A 24091-nucleotide genomic window follows, 5' to 3' on the forward strand; every position below is an offset into this window, starting at 1 on the left:
TTATGAGGTTAAACGTGGTCAATCTAGGAAAAAAGTAGCAGATTTATGAGAAAAAAGTTGCAAATCTATGAGAAAAAAGTTGCAGATTTATGAGAAAAAAGTTGCAGATTTATGAAAAAAAAAGTGGCAAATCTATGACAAAAGTAGCAGATTTATGAGATTAAAAGTGGCAAATCTATGACAAAAAAGTTGCAGATTTATGATATTAAAAGTGACAAATCTACAAGAAAAATTGCAGATTTATGATATTAAAAGTGGCAAATCTATGAGAAAAAAGTTGCAGATTTATGAGATTAAAAGTTGAAAATCTAGGAGCAAAAAGTTGCAGATTCATTTTGTTAAAAGTGGCAAATCTACAAGAAAAAAGTAGCAGATTTATCAGGTTAAAAGTGGCAAATCTACGAAAAAAAAACGCTCTAGACAACCACAGCATCTCAGTGAAGGAAGAGTTTCAGGGAGACGAGCTCTATGATTGATCTACGATTTATGAGATTAAACATGGCAAATCTAAGAGAAATAAAGTTGCAGATTTATGAGGTTAAAAGTGGCAGATGTAGGAGAAAAAAGTCCCAATTTATGAGATTAAAAGTGGCAAATCTAGGAAAAAAGTAGTGTATTTATGAGAAAAAAGTGGTAAATCTGTGAGAAAAAAGTAGCAGATTTATGAGATTAAAAGTGGCAAATCTATGAGAAAAAACGCTCTACACAACCACAGCGTCTCAGTGAAGGAAGAGTTTCAGGGAGACGAGGCTCAGACGAGCTCACAGGAGGCAGGATGGGTCACACAGCAGGAACTTTACCCAGGAGAGCATTTCTTATCTACCAGGTCCAACAAAATGTCAACGAGGAGGAAAAACGATCAATAAATGTTCTTATCTCTCAGAGAGGCCGTGAACAACTCAAAAACTCTTTCTTTGAATGTAAAATAACTCTCTGCAGTCCATCTCATGACGGAGTATTAGGGCCACATTTACAATATATATATATATATTTAATTACAAGATTAAAGTTATATTTAATTAATTATGAGAATAAAGTCAAAAATATTCTCGTAATATTATATTCTCGTTATTAATTCAATTTTTACAACTTTAATCTTGTAATTCATTTTTTTCCCGTACCATCTAAAGCGTTTACGGTACAGAACTTTAGCGTAATAAATACAGTGCAACTTTTTGTAATATTATAATAGCACTGTTGATTTCCTGTTTAAGACATATTTGCCATTATAATGCCATATTTTACCGTAAAAAATAAAAAAAATAAAAAAAGTTTTTCCATCAAAACCCACACAAAATTCATATAAAAACACACAAAGAAATTACAAAGAACACAGATAAAAACACAGAAATTATAACAAAAAAAACTAAAAAATCAGTAAACACAAAAGATTGCATTAAAAATGCTGAATAGACACTGCAAAATTAGAAAAATCTCTGCAAGTAAAATCATGTTACTACACTTGGCCATGGTGTTTTTTTACCTTTGCTGAAAAAGAGTTGATGCATTAAATTGGACATGGAAATTTCTGGAAAAGCCAAAACTTTAGAGTTCAGCTGACAGCAGGGAAACATGCTGCACAGTTTTTACGTTGTGACGTCATGAAGAAGTCGTGCTCCAGAGGGTTAACGGAGAAATCGTCTCTCCTTCTACCATCACTGATCTTCTCTGTGTTCCTCTGCCAGCTGCTGTGAGGGAATGTCTCCCCCTGCTGGTGAAGCTGCAGACTGCAGCTCCTGCTCTGCTTCAGACAACAGGACACAAATAACTAGAAGAAGGTGATAAATGTTACACGACTCAACACTGACAGGAAACCTGCTCCACATGCTGCTGACATCTGTAAAACCTAAACAGTCTTGGAATATCATACATTTAGTTATACTGATAATAAACAGCTAAAAGTCTGGTCAGAACATACAGTCACTATATGCACTTTATGTGTTTTTTATGCACACTGTTCACTGCACCTCAATAAATAAAGGTGGGCCGATCGCTAGAGGGTTAACCCTTATGTTGTTTTAGGGGTAAAAAAAAAAAAAAAAAAGGACCCGACACTATGTCTAACAGCAGAGGAAACCTCCCTAAGGATTTTTTTCAACTTGAAATTCAATGACTTTCCTAGAAGGACCACAATATTGAGAAAAAGTTAAACATTGCGTCCATGAAAGCTGAACACCAACAGAGGACAAATCTTGTCTTAGTGTCATTTTGGACCCGGCTATAAACCGGTCTATGACTGTAGACTAACTGGTGGCTCTCACCTTTAATAAACATGTTGTTGTTTTCAAAGAGCTGCCTGTTTCTGCAGAACATAATTCATAGGTGGTAATGATGGCACAATGAAGCTTCATGAAGCATTTGATTTATTTTTTGACCCCACTAGATGGAGGTCTTGGCTTAAAAAAAGGCTTCAGCAATGTTAAGTGAGTGTGTTTTCAGCCCTTTGTTGAACAAAGAGCGCCATCTCTTGGGCTCCGTAAATAAAGCAAATGCTTCATGGATTTCAAAGAACATCTTACATACACATATATACATATCTTGGCAAAACTTGGGTCAGCTGGTTCCCGTGCTACACCGACAACTTGTGCAAAAGTTGGCACCAATAGGCCACTATGGGGAACTTTTTCCAAAAAATATTCACAACTCAGAAACTTTGCACAAAGAATCTTTGGATCATCATGGTCAAAAGTTAATAAATAATTTTGATTATCCCAAAATCACGTGTTGTAAATACTCTTAACATTGGAACATCAGCTCATTACCTTATTGGGGCTGAGATGGAAATAAAAGGAAATAATACTAGATGGCGCTGTTGTTGCAAAATCATGAAACGTTTTCCTTTTTCTTTTCTTTTTTAACTGTTGCCTTATTTTATTTTTTTTTATTTTATTTTACTCTTGGGACTAAATGTGATCTGCATAAAACTTTCATATGTAAATGTGTTCTCATGATCTCAAATCATTTGAATAAAAAAATGAAATAATTATGAAAAACTTGTACGCGTACAAATGATATGATGTCGTATCTCCACATTGTATAGTAAGTAAGTAAGTAAGTAAGTACATTTTATTTATAAAGCACTTTTCACAGGAAAATAAACCACAAAGTGCTTTACAAGGGTATAAAACAACATACAGGCAAAACACAGAAAAACACAATACACTTAGTTTGTGAGTCAATTGACTCCAGAAAAGTTCAGAATTTCACTCCAACCAAGATTCAAAACACCCAGCGTTAATAACCTTTATTGGGGCTGAGATGGAAATAAAAGGAAATAAAGCGAACATTAATTGTGACCTTTTTGTATCTCATATCCAACCAATACCCCATTAAAAACAACTGAAACTAAAGAAAACTAAGAAAGATTAGCAAAAATAATTAAATCTGAATTTGAAAACAAAAATTCACAACGAAATTAAAGCTAAAACTATGAAAAACCAAAACTATAACCTTTGCTCGGACCCTGTTAACACCATTAGATATTATTTCTAAGATAAAATAAATTAGGTTTTTTGTGCCTGGTTGTGTGATTCTCTTTCTCCAGGTTAAACAGGTTCATGCTCCAAAACTAATTATTATAATATGACTGCAGTGTCTCTCTCCCGTCCAGCTGCAACACTGGTAACAGTAATTAGTAGAGCTGCTCTCTCTCTCTCTCTCTCTCTCTCTCTGTCTCTCTCTCTCTCTCTCTCTCTCTATGTCTCTCTCTCTCTCTCTCTCTCTCTCTCTCTCTCTCTCTCTCTCTCTCTCTCTCTCTCATCTCTCTCTCTCTCTATGTCTCTTCTCCTCTCTCTCTCTCTCATCTCTCTCTCTCTCTGTTCCCTTGTTTAATGACTGGAACATTCGTTTACTTACCTCGTCATGAGTAAATCAATACTCAGCCAAAAGAGCCATTTAGCAAGGTGGACTGCTAAAGGTAGCAAACTATTGATCTGCCTCAATGAGCCTGGGCAAACTTTAAAAAACAAAGAGTAGGAGTGGAGAATTATCTCTGTCTCCTCCTAAACACCTGTTTAAACTGAAAATAATACAAGTGTAGAATGAGCTTCAATGAATAACGAAAGAAGAAGTTCATTCAAGTGTAAGGGACAGATTTATATATGTTTTGCATTATTACTTTCTTAGGAACAGTATGTGTAAGATGAGAATTTAATTTCCTTCGTGTCAGAGGATAAAAAAGTCACAGATTTATGACAAAAATTGGCAAATTTACGATAAAAAAAGTTGCAGATTTACGAGGTAAAAGTGGCAAATCTATGAGAAAAGACACGTAGATGTATGAGGTTAAAGGTGGCAAATCTGCGATAAAAAGTCGCAGATTTATGAGATTAAAAGTAGCAATTTTTTGAAAAAAAAGTTGCAGATGTACTAGATTAAAACTGGCAAATCTAGGAGAAAAAATGTTGCATATTTATGAGATTAAAAGTGGGAAATCTTCAAGAAAAAAAGCAGATTTATGAGGTTAAAAGTGGCAAATCTAGGAGAAAAGACACGTAGATGTATGAGGTTTTATGATTTTATGATTTTTGTTTTTATTGTATTCATGCATATTTTATTTTGTGCGGGGCAGTACATTTTACATTTTATTTTATTTATTTTTATCCCATTTTTAATTTATTGCATCTTACTGATCTATTGTTTACTACATCTCTTTGTATTGTGTTATGTATTTATTGTTTGTGCAGCACTTTGGAAACCTTGTGTTTGCTAAAATTGTGCTATATAAATAAAGGGGATTGGATTGGATTGGATTGGATGAGGTTAAAGGTGGCAAATCTGCGATAAAAAAGTCGCAGATTTATGAGATTAAAAGTAGCAATTTTTCGAAAAAAAAAGTTGCAGATGTACTAGATTAAAAGTGGCAAATCTAGGAGAAAAATGTTGCATATTTATGAGACTAAAAGTGGGAAATCTTCAAGAAAAAAAGCAGATTTATGAGGTTAAAAAGCGACAAATCTACGAGAAAAAAGTAGCAGATTCATAAATTTAAAAGTAGCAAATTTTCAAGAAAAAAGTAGCAGATTTACTAGATTAAAAGTGGCAAATCTAGGAGAAAAAAGTTGCATATTATGAGGTTAAAAGTGGCAAATCTAGAATAAAATTTGCAGATTTATTAGATTAAAAGTGGCAAATCAATGAGAAAAAAGCAGATTTATGAGACAATAGGTCCCAAAAATAGTATTTTTGTTTTCACACACACACACACACACACACACACACACACACACACACACACACCTCACTCTTCACTCTTAGAGAAGTGGTTGGCTGTCCCCAGAAATAAAATGAAATCCCACAGATAGAGAGAGAGAACAACAGGAGGATAAATGAGCAGAGGGCAGATGTTGGTTTCATAAAGCGGAGAGAGGGCAGAGTAATGGAGCAACCTGATCAAGGTTATATCTGGACATAAAGTCTCTCAAATCAAATAACAGGCCCATGGGGCTGTTTTCTCTTTCACTTTCTGGGACCGGCACCCAAAGATGACCTTATTTCACGTCAGTAAATATCTCAAGTACACTCACATTCCCTTTATTGCTTCACATAACAAACAAACAAACAAACACACACGAACACTTTGATGTTCTCGTCTGTGTAGAGCTGTGTATCTTCCCCCGACACTGAAATTATATACGTTTTGTGGTGGGATTAAAAAGGGCAAATCTATGAGAAAAAAAGTGGCACATATGTGAGATTAAAAGGGGCAAATCTAGTAGAAAAAAGTTGCAGATTTATGAGATTAAAAGTGGCAAATCTACGAAAAAAGTTGCAGATTTATGAGATTAAAAGTGACAAACCTAGGAGAAAAAATTGGCAGATTTATGAGGTTAAAAGTGGCAAATCTAGGAGGAAAGGTGTCATATTTATGAGATTAAAAGTGACAAACCTAGGAGAAAAAATTGGCAGATTTATGAGGTTAAAAGTGGCAAATCTATGAGAAACAAGCAGCAGATTTATGAGATTAAAAATGGCAAATCTATGAGAAAAAAGTAGCAGATTAATTAGATGAAAAGTGGCAAATCTATGACAAAAAAAGTTGCATATTAATGAGATTAAAAGTGGCAAATCTAGAAGAAAATAGTTGCAGATTTATGGGATTAAAAGTGGTAAATCTTGAGAAATAAATTGCAGATTTATGAAATTAAAAGTGGTAAATCTAGAAGAAAAACGTGGCAGATTTATGAGATTAAAAGTGGCAAATCTAGTAGAAAAAGTTGCAGATTTATGAGATTAAAAGTGGCAAATCTAGGAGAAAAAGGTTGCACATATCCATCTGAACCTACTTATGGTTTGGGTGCAGAGCCAGATGATTTTGGTCACCTGGCATGAGGAAATATTGATTAATAAAAGCAGCTCATTAACCAAAGAGGCAGTGACGGTGAAGTGTAACATGAAGCTGCAGGAGATAATTGGACCAAGCATCAACATCAAAACACAGCAGAGGTGATTCTGTTCAGAGGGAACATTTCTTTTCATCAGAGCAAAAGAAATTTGCCCAAATCGCTGAGCTCTCAGATCTTATTATAAGAGCATAATAATAATAATAATAATAATGCTTCGGCCGAGGGGGATAATGGACCGTACGGGTTCAGAACTTCTAACAGGGTCCAATACCCAGAAATCACCTGTTATTTCTCACTGACTGCCAGCCATTTCATGTTTCACTCATCCAGGATAATTGGTGCTTCAAACTTAATGCAGGCTTTCTGCTGCTTTTTTATTTAATTTGTGTGTGTTATGTGTAAGCATGCACACTGACAACACATGAAAAAAGGAGCACAGGGACACTCGGACCCCAAACAAACACACATTATTCATCCCAACACAGCATAATAACTTTAATCCTCTCCTTATACACCAGAGTGCTCATTAACTCCACTTCCACAGAGACTATTTGAGTGACTAAAACACACCAGCACCACAAACAGCTATCAAAACATCCCATTTATCTTTGTCTTCCTGTCTAAACGTCCCACGCCGCCATCTGATAAACACTCAGAACAAAGAATGCACCAGGGAGGCAAACAGCCGCCAAGAGAGATAAACAAAATGTGTTTCACAGGATTATCTGGGTTATTAGTTTTCCTTCATGGTGAAATGGCTATTGGCTCATTTGACATCTGACGGGATGGATGCAGATAAGTGGGCCGGATGGTACAGAACGATGAGATGACTGATGATCATGACCCGAACACGTCTACAACCACCAGGACGGATCAAGAGGCTGCTGCTACTTTGATAGATTCTGTTCAAATGCACCAGAAATGTCCAAAGTTGGGTTCCAATCCCCGGAGCCACTGGGCTCATAGAAATAAAGCACTGACGGGGGTTTTTTTACATCTTATGATATGGAGTTTTTCTGTAATTTCTGGATAAAATATGTGATAATATGTATCAACAGATTATAATTGGGCCATTTTTTAATTTTTCAATTTGACCATTTTTGACAAAAATTGACATGACTTTTTTTGTTTTCTCCAAATTTTCTCCAAATTAATGTAAAAATGACTTAAAAAAGACTCAAAATGACAAAAAAAGATATTTAAAAATGACCAAAAAGGACAAAAAATTATTGAAATAGACACAAATTGACCAAAAATACAGTCATGGAAGAAAAAAATTTAGACCACCATTGTTTCTTCAATTTCTTGTTCATTTTTAGGCATTTTTAAATTTGACCATTTTTGCCCAAAATCGACATCCTATAATATGGTGTTTTTCTGTCATTTCTAGATAAAATATGTGATAATATGTATCAACAGACTATACTAGGGCCATTTTTAACATTTTTAGGCATCATTTTTTTTACAAAAATCGACATAGTATAGTATGACTTTTTTTGTTTTTTTCAGTTTTTGACATAGACATGTCAAACATAGACATTCTATAATATGGTGTTTCATTTCTCTTTTAAATTATGTGATAATAGGTATAAACAGACTATAATTGGGCCATTTTTAACATTTTTAGGCATTTTAAAATTTGACCATTCTGGACCAAATTCGACATAGTATAGTATGACTTTTTTGTTTTCTCCAAATAAATGTAAAAATGACTTTAAAAAGACTCAAAATGACAAAAAAAAATGTAAAAAGGACCAAAAAGGGCAAAAAATTATTGAAATAGACACAAATTGACCAAAAATACAGTCATGGAAGAAAAAAATTTAGACCACCATTGTTTCTTCAATTTCTTGTTCATTTTTAGGCATTTTTAAATTTGACCATTTTTGCCCAAAATCAACATACTATAGTATGACTTTTTTGTTTTCTCCAAATTCTGGACATATGGTGTTTTTCTGTAAATTGGGCCATTTTTTTACATTTTTAGGCATTTTAAAATTTGACCATTTTTGACAAAAAAAATCGACATATTATAGTATATATATAGTATTTTTTTGGTTTTCTACAAATTTATGAAATCCTATAAAATGGTGTTTTTCCATCATTTCTTGCTAAATTATGTGATAATATGTATAAACAGACTATAATTTGGCCATCTTTAAAAAAAATTAGGCATTTTCAAATTTGACCATTTTTTTTGACAAAATCAACATACGTATGTATGACTTTTTTTGTTTTCTCCAAATTTTGGACAACCTATAATATGGTGTTTTTCTCTTTCCCAGCTCTGTGTGTGTGTGTGTGTGTGTGTGTGTGTGTGTGTGTGTGTGTGTGTGTGTGTGTGTGTGTGTGTGTGTGTGTGTGTGCATTCATTCATTCCCAGTTTCAGCAATTTCCTGCAGCAGGATGCTGTCAGTTCATTTGATGGAGAAATACAATTAAACTTCATTTTTACATTTAGCTTCTGTTTTTCTGCTGGTCTAACCTGTCAGCTGCCTTTTTCCATAATACTACCGTTCTAACAGGTTTATATTCACTGTAAAAATAAAATGTTGTTTTTATGGAAAAAAACCAGCAGCTGTAGTTGCCAGAACTTTACCATAATAAATACGGTAGAACTTTTTTTAATATTACGGTAAAAAGATCTTGGCACTGTTGATTTCACGTTTAAGATTGCCATTTTATTCATTTTTTTACTGTATAAATAAAAGGGTTTTCCATCAAAAATAATACTGTTTTGCCATATAATCTACAAGAAAATACTTTATAAATGAAAATGCATAGATGAAAGATTTTACCATTAAATATTACAGTATATTTTTGTTAGATATATGGTGTTTAGTACATTAACAGTGAGGAAAAAGTATTTTTTACAAAAGATAAATGCAAAAATTACAGTGATGCTTATATATATATTACATAAAATACATATTACAGTGTATTTTACGGTGGAGTAATGTATTTTTCAAAAACAAAACTGTAAAAAGTAATGTTTTGGCTGATATATACATTAACAGTGTTTCATTGTTACTGAAACTGAATTAACTCATTTATCATTTTACGGTCTTTTACTATCATGGTTTAGCAGTTTTTCACCGTAAAATCTACAGACATTTTTTACAGTGTTGTCATTACTGCTTTTCTCCTGATATCAACCATTTAAAGTTCTCTCCCAAGAGAAAAATATGGTGGCTATTGTCGCCAATTTATAACTTTAACATTAACTTTATTTGTGTCTTGTGTGTTTAGCGTAACAATTTTTGTCATTTTGTGTCTTTTTTTGTCATTTTGTGTCTCTTTTTGGTCATTTTGTGTAATTTTGTGTCTTTTTCGTGTCTCTTTTTAGTCATTTTGTGTCTTTTTTTTGGTCATTTTGTGTCTTTTTTAGTCCTTTAGTCCAACATAAAATGTGATTTTGAATCTTTTTTTTACTTTCAAAACACTATCATGCTTAAAGAATTTTAAATGTTGCAAATGTGAACAAAGGTTGCATATATAACATATAAGAGGGTTACATCCAGTTCTATAAAGAAAGGAAAGTGTTTTGGAAGGACAAAAGGTTACTTCTTTTTCATTTGTAAAGGACAAACACATTTCTTATGAAAGTTTAAATCCTATGACTTTGATCTACAGTTCCCACTTTGAGAATTTTCACATAATGTATGGACTCTGATTCCTGCCCACACCACATTATTCTGTCTCTGTGAGACTGATATCAGCTGTTATTCGGTGAGACAACAGTGCCCCCTGCAGGACAAACAGTTTTATACTGTCATCAGTGTTGGGGCCACAGGACAACAACATTTACAGTCATTTGTTTGGACAAATATAATGATAACAACAAAAATAGCTGATAAGAGTTTAATTTCACAGCTGATATCTAGACATTTAACATGGTTTTCTTGATAATGATTTTGGTTATGATCCAGAATGTGTCCATGACTGTAGATGTAAAAATTATCAAAAAAAGACCTTTTTTTTTTTTTTTTTTACAAAAAACAAGAACAAAAATGACCAAAAATAAATATAAAACTGACCAAAAAAGACACAAAATGACAAAAAACACACACAAAATGACCAGAAATAAATGTAAAAATGATTTTTTTTAAAAGACACAAAATGGCCAAAAATAAATGTAAAAATGATCAAAAAAGACACAAAATGACCAAAAAAATTGATGTAAAAATGACAAAAAGAATCACAAAATTATCGAAATAGACACAAACTGACCCAAAAATTTTTTAGACCACCTTTGTTTTCTTCAGTTTCTTGTTCATTTTAATGCCTGGTACAACTAAAGGTACATTTGTTAGGAAAAATATGATAATAACAACAAAAATAGCTGATAAGAGTTTAAACTAAGAGCTGATATGTAGACATTTAACATGGTTTTATTGATAATAATTTTGGTTATTATTAGTGTTGGTCCAACGAAGTTCCTCACTCATCCAGCAGGGGGCGGTGATGTCATCAGAGGCAGAGAAGCCTGAACGGAATAAAAGAAGAAGAAGAAGAAGAACCATAGCAACGGTTAAAACAAAGATGGCGGTGTTGTGGTCCACTTTTCATCTCCTCTCTTTATTTTTCTTCTTTATCTCCGTCACTACAAGCGAAAATACAATAAGCGACGACTTCAACACGACGTTTAGTGACCAGAACGTCACTTTTAACTTTACAGACAGTTTTACAACCCCGCAGCCTGCAGAGTTTCACTCAACGACCCAAACACCGAGAACCAGCACCGAGGAGCCCGCAGAGAGCAGCCTGCTGCCCGGCGAGCCGCTGCCCGTCTCCGGCCGCCTGCTGACTCCGCTCTCTAAAGGTAACCTGGCTACAAGTCCTCAACTTGTTATCTTTTATTATATAAAACAACTAGTAAGCATATATCTGTTCTACTATTTCGGTATTATCAATTTAACCCTCCTGTTGTCCTCGGGTCGAGGAAGGAAGAAGAGGGAAGGATGCAAAGGGAAGTAAAAAAGGATGGAGGAAAGAAAGAAGAGAGGAGGAAAAGGAGAAAGAATGGAAAGGAGAGAGAAAGGAAGGAGGATGGAGGAAAGAAAGGGGAGGGGGAGAAGAAAGGAAGGAAAAAATAAAGAAGGAAGGAGGGAGAAAAGGAGGGAGGCAGGAAGGAAAGAGGGCAGAAAGGAAGGAGGAAAGAAAGAAAGAAAGAAAGAAAGAAAGAAAGGGGGGGCGAGGGAAGGGAAGAAGGAAGGAGGATAGAGGAAGGAATGGAGGCGGGAGGGAAGAAAGAAGGAAGGAAGGAGGAAAGGAGAGGAAATCAGGAGGAAGGAAAGAAGAGAGAAAGGAAAGGAGATGGCGGAAGGAGGAAAGAAAAGAAGGGAAGGAGCGAGGAAAGGAAAGGAAGGAAAGAAAGAAAGGAGGGGCGAGGGAAGGAAAGAAGGACGGAGGATAGAGGAGGGAGGAAAGAAGGAATAGCCAAAACAGATTGGGTCAATTTGACCCAGAAGGACGACAGGAGGGTTAAGACATAACGGCTGTTTAATCAAATCAGATCAAATAAACATGTCCATCTGATGTTAATGTAAGAGCCATAATGACAGTGTTCTATACTGTCCTACAAAGTCTAACTGCAGTAACTACATTTTTGGTCAAAATTGAGTTATAACTAAAAATGAACTCCTTGATGTCTGTTTTATCTTGTGACAAAGTTTTAAATTTCAATTTTGCTTTATTTCAGAGAAATAATTATATAAAAAAACACAAAATCCAACTCAAAACCAAACAGTAATTGCACTTACCACGGTCTGCTTTGGATATATATACTAATTTAAACATAACAATAATAATAGAAATGATATGTTTATTTGAAAGGGAAATTGTTATTTAGATAGTGATGAAGTGAAAAAGTGAGATAAAATTATATTGAGACTCAAATATAACATTTCTTTATAATATTAAGTCTAAAATATGCAAATCTTTGAATAGAGTTGTTAAACACTTTTAATTACACTGATAACAAAATCAATTTGAAAATGTTTATTCACTGAAAATTAAAAACAAAAGCTGAAAGAAGACAACAACATTGTAGTTACTGAACTCTGTTTATCATTGCTATTAGAACCTTTTACAGCAAAACCAGACTACAGTAACTACATTTTTGGGGTCAACGGTCAAATAAATCATCATGATTTTTGAGCATAAAAATTACATCATCAATACATGTAGAAATAAGTGTCATGTCACTTACCTACCTATAACCCAGTTGGCTGGTCAGTAAAACACTTTAAAGCAGTTTTTCTCAGTGTTACCCTTTGCATAGTTACTGCAGTTAGACTTTGTAGGGCAGAATAGACGAGGTAAATAGTGTGTTGCACTTATTAATTTTATTGCACACATCCATTTTATTGCACAAATGGGCATTTAAATGCAGTTTTTGTATCCTGCTTTTTTACTGTCCTATGTGGGTGTTGGGTGTTCTGACAGCCCAGTCTAGTCTTATCCGTCTAGTTCTGCATTTCAAGCTTCAAGCTGGGAATTTAAGGATTCATTTAGCTCAGTAAAATGCATGCACACACATGCAGACACATAATTGTCATGTAATGTATATTCATACAGTATATAACCACACCATACCTCAATGAGATAGCCCAAATTCTGTTTTTGTTTTTTTTATGAAAATGGAGACAGTTTAAGACAGGAGAACAGAAGATCTTTGCTGTGTGAATGTGTGTGTGAGTCTTCTCCTGCTGTGTGTGTCAGTCGGCAGCTTGTGTCCCTGTGACGAGATCCAGGATGTGTGTGACGTGAACTGCTGCTGTGACAGAGCGTGTAGTGACGAGGTGGCTCTGTTCACCAGCTGCTCAGTGGACACCGTCAGGTGAGTCTCCACCTGCTCCAAAGGGGTGTGTATGTGTGTGTGTGTTTTCCTTTTACTTGCCTATTATGTCTTTTATACATTTTATAAACATGTAAGTCCCATACATTGGTATTCTTAGGATTTAATTTCCTGTCGATATCTGTCCAATATCTTGCCCAAGGACACTTCTGCTATGATCAGGAATGGTTTTTGTTTGAAATATCTGTGCAAGAAGTGACTGAAATAACTACAGGGTAAGATAAAACTTTCATGTTTTAGAGGGGCAATTTGCTTTAGAGACAATAGTGTAAGAAAAAAATACAATATTCACACAAGTGCAAAAGTATTATTTATTTATATTTTTTCCAGTTTGTTTTTAAGGCCGAGATGTCCAAACCAACAGATAACTTTAATGGACAGTACAGACTCAATAAAAGCAGAATAAAACAGTTTCATTAAGTCCTGTCTACATTAAAACTCTGCAGCTTCCTTACGGGTGCCTATGGGTGTTGGGAATCCTTTAAAACGCTTGAATAGTAAAGTTGTGTTTTCAATGTTTTATTAGAACCCTGCTTTAGTGCTGACAGGTTCACACATTGGAGTGAGATTTGTCATCTCTGGTGTTTCTTCTGTTTTGTTTGCAGTGGTAGAAATCGTCTGTGTATCCGTGATGTGGCGTCCTACTCTCTAGTGATCACCATCGACGGATTCTCAGAGCTGAGGTCGTCTGTCAGGAAGGAGACCAATTATGACGTCTTCTGTATTCAGTCACAGAGCCGTAAGTCTTCATCTGGATGAGAAATGATTGATGAATAAAGCATTTCTTTAGAAAATATCTAAAACTGACTAGTTAGTAGATTTAAATAATTACCATAATGCTGTATTTAAAGCAGGGGTCTTAGATTGTGGCCCTCGTGACGATATTTTGTGGCCCCCACCTTGATATGAAAGTTTAATGTGAGTTTTATATGAATGGCACTTTACCGTGTTGTGTGTGGAAGGTCCCTTTAATTACTTTTTTGGGTAATTTTGTGTCTTTTTAAACAAAAATTTGTCCTTTTTGTGTCTTTTGGTAATTCTGAGTATTTTTTGGTCATTTTGTTTCTTTTTTTAAGTAATTTAGTTTTTTTCTGTCATTTTGTGTCCTTTTTTTAATAATTCTGTGTATTTTTTGGTCATTGTGTGACTTTTTTGTCATTTGGTGTTTTTTTAAAGGAATTTAGTGTTTTTTCAGTCATTTTGTGTTTTGTTTTTTTACTTCTTTTGTTTTGAGAGTTTGAGACCTCTGATTTAAAGGATAAGGCTGGTGTTATTTTTTTCACATTTTCGGAATATATTATGCAGAATATCATTGTATGGCTACTTATAAAGGCTGACTTAGACCATAAATAGTGTCATAAAATACTTTATAAAACCTCTTTCTCCCTCTAAATGTCTGTCTCTCTGTTGTGTCCAGGTGTCGATGGATTGTCTCATCCTTCTCCTGCTCTTCCAACTGACACAAACTTTGACTCACTCTTTAAAAAGTTTACTAGTTTTATCTTTGGCCCAGAGGAGAGCAGGGGTCAGGGGTCAACAGCAGAGCTCCAGGCTGCGTCTGGATACCAGGTGAGTCTTTGTGTTAAAGAAGGAGCTGTGATTTGTAAAGATCATCAGATAGCTGCTAGATGTTGAGTCTCTGCTGCTGCTCTGTGCTCTCAGTACGGGGACGTGGTGGTGACAGCAGGACACGGAGGAGACAGAGGGACGTTCTGGCTGCCGGCTGCTGGTCTCACTGCTGACTGTGTGGACAACAGTCCTGCAGGTAGAGTCTGCTCACTGTCCCTTCTGATCAACTGTGACCATTATTGGATAATCACAAACATTAAAACAGAGTGTAATGATAGAAAAAGTAGAGTTATTACGTCAAAAAACTGACATAAATGAGCGAAAAGAAAAAAAACAGTCATGGAAAAAAATATTAGAGCATTATTTTCTTGTTCATTTTAATGCCTGGTACAACTAAAGGTACATTTGTTTAAAAAAATATTATAATAACAACAAAAATAGCTGATAAGAGTTTAATTTAAGAGCTGATATCTAGACATTTAACATGGTTTTCTTGATAGTAACCAAAATCATTATCATTAAACAACATATTTAGTCATAGTTTTTGTTTTGTTGTTTTGGTTTAGCAGCTCAACACTGCAACAGTGTTATAACAGCTCATAACAACACACACCAGTGATAAATGTCGCACATGTCACATGACTGCTGTCATAATCCATCCAGCCGACAACAAACATGGTGCAAAGTACAACACAAATAAAAGGCAAACACTGTAAAAACTGATGAGTCTGAATAAAACCCTGTAACAGGAGAGGTGTATGTTTATCATCTGCAGAAAAGCTTCATGCTTTGATTTAATCACATTATGATTATTTCATCTTTATATGCTGTTATCAGTTAAATATTTCCTTGAATTCACATCTTGTTTATATATGTTGAAGAACTAGTCTGACATTTAGGAACTAGGGCTTTTTATTGACTTATCGTTGTAATGTAACATTTCAGATGTGCTTGTGTTTCTGTGCTCTATCTTTTGATATCAACTTATTTTATGATTGAACATTCCAAGTATTCTTTAAATATCTTATTTTTGATAACAACAGATCATTATTTTCATTTTGCTTCTCATACTTTATGAATAAATTTTTTTTTGTATTATTACATAGCTAACTACTTGGCTACGAAGCTTGCTAAGCTAACTACTTAGCCAAGAAGTTAGCTAAGTAATTAGCTTAGCAAGCTACGTAGCTAAAAGTTAGCTGAGTAATTAGCTTAGCAAACCACATAGCTAAAAATTGGATATGGGTCATTTTTCACCCATGTTGTGTATTAGAAAAGTAGTGACACAGAAACGGATTTTATTCAAAAAATAATAAAGGAAAATATAAAATTAGAATGTATGATGATGAAAAACAAACAAATTGAGGAAAACCTGGAATACTGAATGATGAAAATAATTTTTTGCAAAGATATAGAACATATAAACTCATACATATCGGGTCACTTTAGACCATGTTGTGCATCAAAGGGTTAAAGGGAAAGTATTTATCATTTAATATGCATGTTGTCTGTCTCCTCAGCGTTCCTGAAGGATCAGAGCAGCCGGTGTTCCCGGCGTGTTCTCCTGGATCAGGACTGCAGCGCTCTGCCGGCTCTCAGCTCAGAAACCTACACTAACATCCAGGTCTTTGCTGTGAGTCCCACATTTACTGCTCCTTTAAAGAAAATGTCCAAGCTCAGACTTTTTGGTTTGTATTTTATTTGCACAGATTGGTTACATACGAGGTCAATGCAGTGACACAAAAACATGCAAATTTGCATAATTTTGATATTCCCACAAGTTCACAAAACATTGTAATGGATGGATACTGTAGCTTAAAACACAGAGAAACTCTATAAAAACTGAATCAAATGGACGTTGATTTGAAGATGCTAAACTAAATCTTTTCCACTCTGCAGGGGAAGAACAAGGATGCAGAAGTAAGTGTGTCTACTTTTTCTTTCACTCTGAGTTAACTCTGAACTCTTGATTCATCGTTTTAGTCAATATAATAAAAACAAACCTCTTGAAACACATGTAATGCAAAATAATACCATCATATATGTGCAAAACATTGACATTGTATTTCTCGTTATGTGTCGGCTGTCTTTCGCAGTAAATTTGCTTTTAGTTCCCAATAAAGCCTCCTACATTTTTCTTTTCATTTTGACAATTTCTTGTGTCTTCAACTTTTTTCTCATTATTTTGACTATTTTCTCGTTATTTTGACTTTTTATCATGACTTTGACTTTTTTCTTCTCATTTTGACCTTTTTTCATGATTTGAACTTTTTTTGTCATCTTAACTTTTTTCTCGTAACTTCAACTTTTTTCTTTTCATTTTGACAATTTCTTGTGACTTCATCTTTTTTCTCATTATTTTGACTATTTTCTTGTTATTTTGACTTTCGAAAATCCCATCACTTCCCCCCAGCTCAGGGGGATCAGGTTTAGGTTTAAGTATTTCACATACCGTTTCATTTTCTGCCGACCAGGAAATTTAGCAAGACCTTAAAAAGATGTTACATGCTACATTGTGCAATAAGTTAGCACTGCTGCAATATAAAAAAACAGGAAACATGTTTACATTTCTCTCACAACTTTATGGTTTCCAAGAAGAAGGAAGTGTTCTTCAGGTGTTGACACTTTGTTCTTGATGCCACACTCTCCTCTGCTTTACTGTTTCACTGTTTGATCAAACACACTGGGCACGTCTTGGATTTGTTACAAATGCTTTTCATATATCATCTATGGATTTCAAATCAATCGCTTAGGGCATAAAAATAAGAGTTATAGTTTAGAATGTTAACTCGGACTGAACAAAAATGGTGACAAAAAACCTGGAAATGAGTTCGTGTTTTTCTGCAATTCTGGTTCCCCTCGACTCAAAGTGAATGTCTGAAATAGGTTCTGAGGTTAACACAAGAGATTTTGACATTTTGTGCTTCAACATAATATAGGTTAGTAAGTAATTATACATTATTATTAGTTTTACTATACATGACTAAATATCAGCGTTTTATTTCAGGCAATAATCTGAAATTATGTGTCAGAACTCAAAAGCGTAGAGTGGAAAAGTGTTCAGATAGACAAAGTAGTTTCACTAAAACCAAAGAGCTGTCACAGGCTGAGGACAAATAAAAGGAGTCACTTTAGAAACTTTTGCCAATGAATAGTTGGTCTTTTGAAAATGGCAAGGTGGGTATACATATAGAAAGCATTAAGATTTACTGGTCTCAAGTATTTACAGTTCACTATGTCTCAGTGGTGTCTGACTGATTGAGATGAGGCCATGTGGCTGCAGGTTTTTCTTCCAACAAGTGAAGATGGATCAGGTGCCATTTTCATGGACTGGAGACCCAGAAATGCAGAAAATCTGGCAGTGGTGGGATTTGAACCCACGCCTCCAGAGAGACTGGAGCCTAAATCCAGCGCCTTAGACCACTCGGCCACACTACCTGTTTTTCCAGAACTCAACTTCGATTTTAATGTTCCTTGACTTAAGACACAAACACCAGAGCTGCCATCTAAGTACTAGATTACTTTACTTTATCAATAATAAATAGAGGTGCAACAGTATGGAACATACACGCAAATTTACGAGATTAAAGTGGCAAATCTATGAGAAAAAAAGTTGCAGATTTACAAGATTTAAAGTGGAAAATTTGGCCCTGATACGCGATGGTATAAATGAGAGCAGAAGACGAATCTTTTAAAAAGAAATAGTGTTAAATGTTACTAATGTGGACTAATGTTGGTGTGCTGCAGGTTGTTCCTGTGGAGGTGGACTCAGTGGTCCTGCAGGCTGTAGACGGGACTCAGACAGAGCTGAAGATCAGCGGAGGAGAGAAGTTTAAACCGGTCCTCCTGGAGCCAGGACTCTGTTCTAATGTGGTGCTGAAGGTCAGTCAACCATGTACACTCCAACACCTCCACCTTTTACATTAGGATGTAGACACTATAGATCTATACATTGTGGACATAGAATGAGAAACAAATAATACAAGAAGTCAGTTAGACATGTTTTGTCTCCGTAGGTCTCCTATGTGGTGAAGTACAGCCCAGCTGGTGAGATGGTGAACGTGTCCGTGTCTCTGGTGCTTGGGTTTGTCCGAGAAGCGGTTCTGTCCCTGGAGCAGGAGTTTCACATCACTTTTTTCCAGGTAGAGTCTCGACACATAGCATGGAATTCTTTTTCACTGAAGAGTTGCTCTTTTTCTTCATAGCAGGTCTGTGCTGCACTCAGAACTACGAGTTAAACTGCTTAGGTGTTTAGCACAAAAAAGATCAGTCTGATTTTAGGGATGTCACAGTCTAAGGGAGGGCTTGGAGTTCTGCTGGTTAATTGGATAGATTAGATAAAAAAGAAATAGTAAATTAACTTGGAACAACAAGCAGCAACAAACTGCGCTATCCCAACAGGAATAGTTTTGCAATTTTTTTGTTTATTTGCAAATAGTAGTGTAACGTGAAGACATCTGAATAAATAAAAAAATCGGCATAACCCAAAGACTCTGTGGCGCAACGGTAGCGCGTCTGACTCCAGATCAGAAGGTTGCGTGTTCAAATCACGTCAGGGTCAAAGGCTTCCACTTTAGTAGATGAAGGACTGACAGAAAGGCATTGTATCTAAAAGCTGTATAACCTTACTGCAGCAATGACTATGATGTCACCCACTGGTTTGTTTACTGCTTTTTCAAAGCCTCCAGGTGACATTTTGACTTTGTCCATGTTGTTTTTCTCAAACATTTTTGGACATCCCATAATATGTTTTTTTTTTTCCCTTTTCTTGAACAACAGACAACAACAGAGTATAATTGGGCAATTTCGAGCATTTTTGACAAACATGGACATGCTGCAATGATTTTGACGCTAATGATGAAGCCAACCACACTTATACTTTACAAACAGGTTTCTGAACGCTGCAGAAACATGTCCAAATATTAGCAATGAACTTATAAAGCACGACTCTGGTGGGACTCGAACCCACAACCTTTGAATCACTTCACCTGTGATACTCTAGAAGTCCAATGCGCTATCCATTGCGCCACAGAGCCTTTTTACAACATTTACCAACAGACTATAATTGACCCATTTTTGACAGAAATCGACACGCTATATAGTATCACTTCTTTTAGAGGAGGTCATTTTTGGACATCCCATAATATGGTGTTTTTTTGTCATTTTTGGACACAACATATTACACATACAACATATACACAACAATTATATCAACAGACTATAATTGACCCATTTCTAGCACTTTTTTCATTTGGGTTATTTCAACTTGCATTAATTCCTACTAATGGTAACCAACCATTATTAAACAAGACTCAAATGCTGAGGAATACATTAGTAAAGACCACTGGCTGTGAGTTTTATATTTGCCTGATTGTGTTGCCTTTCAGCCCTAGAGAGAGGTTTCCCTTTCACTGTCCCTCACGAAGTCAAAATAAAGTTCTGTGTTTGGCTAAATGTAAATAATGTTCTGTATCTTGTGTGTATGAAACAGGAGGATGAGGAGGAGGTGGCCGTCCACTACAGTGGAAATCCAGGTTATGTGGCGGGACTTCCTCTTGTGTCTGGAACAAGAACAGAAGAATATCCTTCATATATTATATCAGTAATTTAGTGTTTTTTCAGTCATTTTGTCTTTTTTAGTAATTTTGTGTCTTTTTTTGGTAATTTTGTGTCTTTTTTAAGTAATTTAGTTTTTTTCTAGCATTTTGTGTCTTTTTTTTAGTAATTTTGTGTCTTTTTTTGGTCATTTGATTCTTCAGCGGCCCCCAGGTAATTTGAGTTTAAGACCCCATAATATGATATTTTGTTTCGCTATTTTTGGACAAACTAAACATTAACATAACATTTTTGCATGATGTCTTTGGAGGTTTACGGATCCTTTGACAGTGTTTTTAATGACGTTGTGATGTGCTACCAGGCCCAGAGTTTGTCCTTAACTGTTGTCGTCACGGGGATAGCTCGGAGCGTCGACCCCGGAGACACGCTGTCTGTCCTCCACAGTGCTGAGGACCAGGACTGTCTGCAGGGACCCCACCGCCGCTCCCCCCTCCTGTTTGGTCTGGACTCTGTGTCCGGCTGCACGTTAAGGCAAGACATCTTCAGACTCTGTGATCACTGTGAACAGGTCCAACACTCGTCACTAGGGTTGTCACCATACTAAAATTTTCAACTCGATATCGATACTCAGGAAAATATTCCATACTCGATACCATTTTCGATACCACCAGGATAAAAACAAAGACCCCAAAATTTAACAGAAATATTTTTATTAACAAGAAAAATGCAACATGTAAAAATGAACAGAACCACAGGTTAAATATTTATAATAAAAAACAGTTGTGCAAAAAGAAACTGCAACTATGATAACAAGCTTCAGGTCTGAGGTAGTGCAAAAAATAAATAAATACAATAAAGAACAACAATTAGAACAATATTTTGAGGTTGTATGCTGTGCACAATATTAGACAAGCTTGGTAAAAAAAGAGGTAGAGTCGCTGTGTGTGTTGCTGTTTGGTTGCAGGTCGACTTTTCTCTGCTTCATTCTGGGACTTCAAGAGAGAAAATAACACTTTTCAGTCACCAACATTTATGTAAACTTATTAACTCTATGCTTATGTAACTGACACTGTGTCAATTTTAACGTAATATGGGCATACTACATGCCTGATTTATTTATTTATCGGTACTTTTGAAAATTTGTATCGTTTCCGGATACAAAGTTTTAGTATCGATACTTTTTTGAGTATCGATACTTTTGACAACCCTACTAACACACGTGATGGTGCCTTGTCTCGTCCCTGTATACTATAGTGTAACTTTATTTTGAAGGGGTCATTTTTGGACATGCCATAATATGGTGTTTTTTTATACATTTTTGGGCAAATGATTTGACTACATGTATCAACAGAGTATAATTGGGCCATTTCTAGCATATTAAAATTTGAACTTTTTTGACAAAAATCGACATAACTATTTTTTTTACGGGGATCATTTTTGGACATCCCACAATAATGTGTTTTTCTGTCATTTATAGCATTTTATGCTCTAATATTTATCAACTGTTAACAGCTGTCTAAAGACTCTGTGGCGCAACGGTAGCGCGTCTGACTCCAGATCAGAAGGTTGCGTGTTCAAATCACGTCAGGGTCAAAGTCTTATATTATGCTCTAATATGTATCAGTACACTATAATTGACACAATTGAAGCATTTTTAGGCATTTTAAAATTTGACCGTTTTTGACAAACATGGACATGCTGCAATGATTTTGACGCTAATGATGAAGCAGAACACACTTCTACACTGGCACAGGATTCATTTATAAACAGGAGCCAGGACAGCAAACTGAACGCTGCAGAAACATGTCCAAATATTAGTAATGAGCTTATAAAGCACGACTCTGGTGGGACTCGAACCCACAACCTTTGAATCACTTCACCTGTTCTGATCTAGAAGTCCAATGCGCTATCCATTGCGCCACAGAGCCTGTTGATAACCTTTTTAGACATGCCATAATATGGTATTCACTATTTTTGGACAAGCTATACTACTACATGTATCAACAGAGTACGATTGGGCCATTTCTAGCATTTTTTAGGCATTTTAAAATTTGATCATTTTTGACAAAAATTGACTTTTTTTTGAGGGGTTCATTTTTGGACATCCCATAATGTTGTTTTTCTCTTATTTCTGGCCATATTATGCTCTTATATGTATCAACGGGCTATAATTTAACCCATTTTAAGCATTTTTTTGGCATTTTAAAATTTGACCATTTTTGACAAAAATCGACATACTGAATGACTTTTTTTTTTTAAAGGGGGTCATTTTTGGACATCCCATAATAATGTGATTTTTCACTATTTTTCTCGTCCCTGCAGACTGCAGGATGCTGCCAACTGCTCCCTGGTCTCTCAGGTGCTGTTGGATGTTCTGAGAGGACCAAACTATGTTCAGTATGTGGCTTCTTTTGGAAACTCCCCGTTAGACAATCCACTGGACTGGGTGCCGATCACACGCAACTTCAATCCTGAGGTGAGCACAGACTGAAACCAGTAAAGAGGGTATAGTCAGATCTTATGTGTCAAATCCTAGCTGATATCTAGACATTTTCCATGGTTTTCTTGATAATCACCAAAATGATTATCAAGAAAACCATGGAAAATGTCTAGATATCAGCTCTTAAATTAAACTCTTATCAGCTATTTATGTTGTTGTCATTATTTTTTTCTCAAACAAATGTACCTTTAGTTGTACCAGGCATTAAAATGAACAAGAAACTCGAGAAAACAAGGGTGGTCTAATAATTTTTCCCATTATTGTAATTACCCAGATCCATTTTGTTGGAACCAATCTGACACAGGAGAGAACAGAGAAGCACATACATAACTAAAAAATCTAAAAAATTCATGGTTTGTGTAGATATTGCATCAAAAAGTGGCATTACATTTGAGTAAGAACGTATTAAGATTTATTCAGGACTTTGGACCTGACATGGAACTTGACTGTTGGGACTTGAGTGCAAAGACTTTAGACTTGCTGAACAAAGACTTGGTCCCACCTCTACTATGTGCTTTATGTTATGGAGCTACAATCCATCAGAGTGTTTGTGTCTTGCAGGACGCCCAGAGTTGCAGCATCCCGTTGTCTCTTCATTTAGAAGTTGAATGGACCAAATATGGATCCTTGGTGAACCCCCAAGCTCAGATAGTGAGGATCAAAGAAGTGATCCAAACCAACACCACCAGTTTGGTACGACTTGCTTTTTTTATATAAATACAGCTCGGACAATGGCAGATTTTAACAGGAAATTAAGATGCTATGGCAACATGATGATTAATATTGATGAATATCTTGTTCTCCATCAGGACATGTTGTCTGGAGGCAGCAGCGTCCTGCCGATCAGCACCTCCGTGGCCTTTATACCAGTTTCTGCTGCTGCTCTGCCTGGTTACAGAGCAACACCCACCATCAACGCCAGACTGCCCTTTGACTTCTTCTTCCCTTTTGTCTAAACTGTCTGTGTGGACTCCCTTCTATTTGTCTTTTGGAGTTTTGGAGTCTATGGGAGTTGTTTGGACCAAAGGGAATAGGAGTCTTTTTGTGAGAACTGCTCTTATTCCCTTTTGTTTGAATAGTCCATAAGAACTCTTTCTCCTTTTCGTCCAAAGTCAACTGTCCATGTTAAGTTCCCTTTTGTCCTACCTGTCCATGTGGACTCTTCCTCCGTTTGTCCTACCTGTCCATTTGGACTCTTCAGACACAACGGAAGAAGAATTCACATGGACAGTTCGGACAAACCTGAAGAAGAGTCCTTTTGTC

At 35.6% G+C, this 24091-nt stretch overlaps 1 protein-coding gene and 5 non-coding genes across 6 annotated transcripts; 3 read left to right on the plus strand and 3 right to left on the minus strand.

Annotated features, from left to right (window-relative positions):
- Nucleotides 1-10809: 10809 nt before the first annotated feature.
- tctn1 (tectonic family member 1) lies at nt 10810-24021 on the plus strand. The gene is made up of 14 exons (XM_059346594.1): nt 10810-11166; nt 13068-13185; nt 13809-13942; nt 14621-14772; nt 14866-14968; nt 16293-16405; nt 16672-16692; nt 18520-18654; nt 18789-18914; nt 20264-20352; nt 20722-20859; nt 22651-22804; nt 23390-23521; nt 23638-24021. Exons 1-14 carry the CDS (start codon nt 10887-10889, stop codon nt 23782-23784), a joined length of 1842 nt encoding a protein of 613 aa, XP_059202577.1. The 5' UTR covers nt 10810-10886; the 3' UTR covers nt 23785-24021.
- Nucleotides 18129-18210, minus strand: trnal-uag (transfer RNA leucine (anticodon UAG)). The gene has a single exon. It is a non-coding gene; the product is annotated as a tRNA-Leu (tRNA).
- On the plus strand, nt 19262-19333 carry trnaw-cca (transfer RNA tryptophan (anticodon CCA)). The gene has a single exon. It is a non-coding gene; the product is annotated as a tRNA-Trp (tRNA).
- trnar-ucu (transfer RNA arginine (anticodon UCU)) lies at nt 19717-19808 on the minus strand. The gene is given in 2 exon segments: nt 19717-19752; nt 19772-19808. It is a non-coding gene; the product is annotated as a tRNA-Arg (tRNA).
- Nucleotides 21850-21921, plus strand: trnaw-cca (transfer RNA tryptophan (anticodon CCA)). The gene has a single exon. It is a non-coding gene; the product is annotated as a tRNA-Trp (tRNA).
- Nucleotides 22165-22256, minus strand: trnar-ucu (transfer RNA arginine (anticodon UCU)). Its single transcript is given in 2 exon segments — nt 22165-22200; nt 22220-22256. It is a non-coding gene; the product is annotated as a tRNA-Arg (tRNA).
- Nucleotides 24022-24091: the final 70 nt, after the last annotated feature.

Source organism: Centropristis striata, chromosome 12, assembly GCF_030273125.1.
Source record: "Centropristis striata isolate RG_2023a ecotype Rhode Island chromosome 12, C.striata_1.0, whole genome shotgun sequence".
NCBI classification, from domain to species: domain Eukaryota; kingdom Metazoa; phylum Chordata; class Actinopteri; order Perciformes; family Serranidae; genus Centropristis; species Centropristis striata.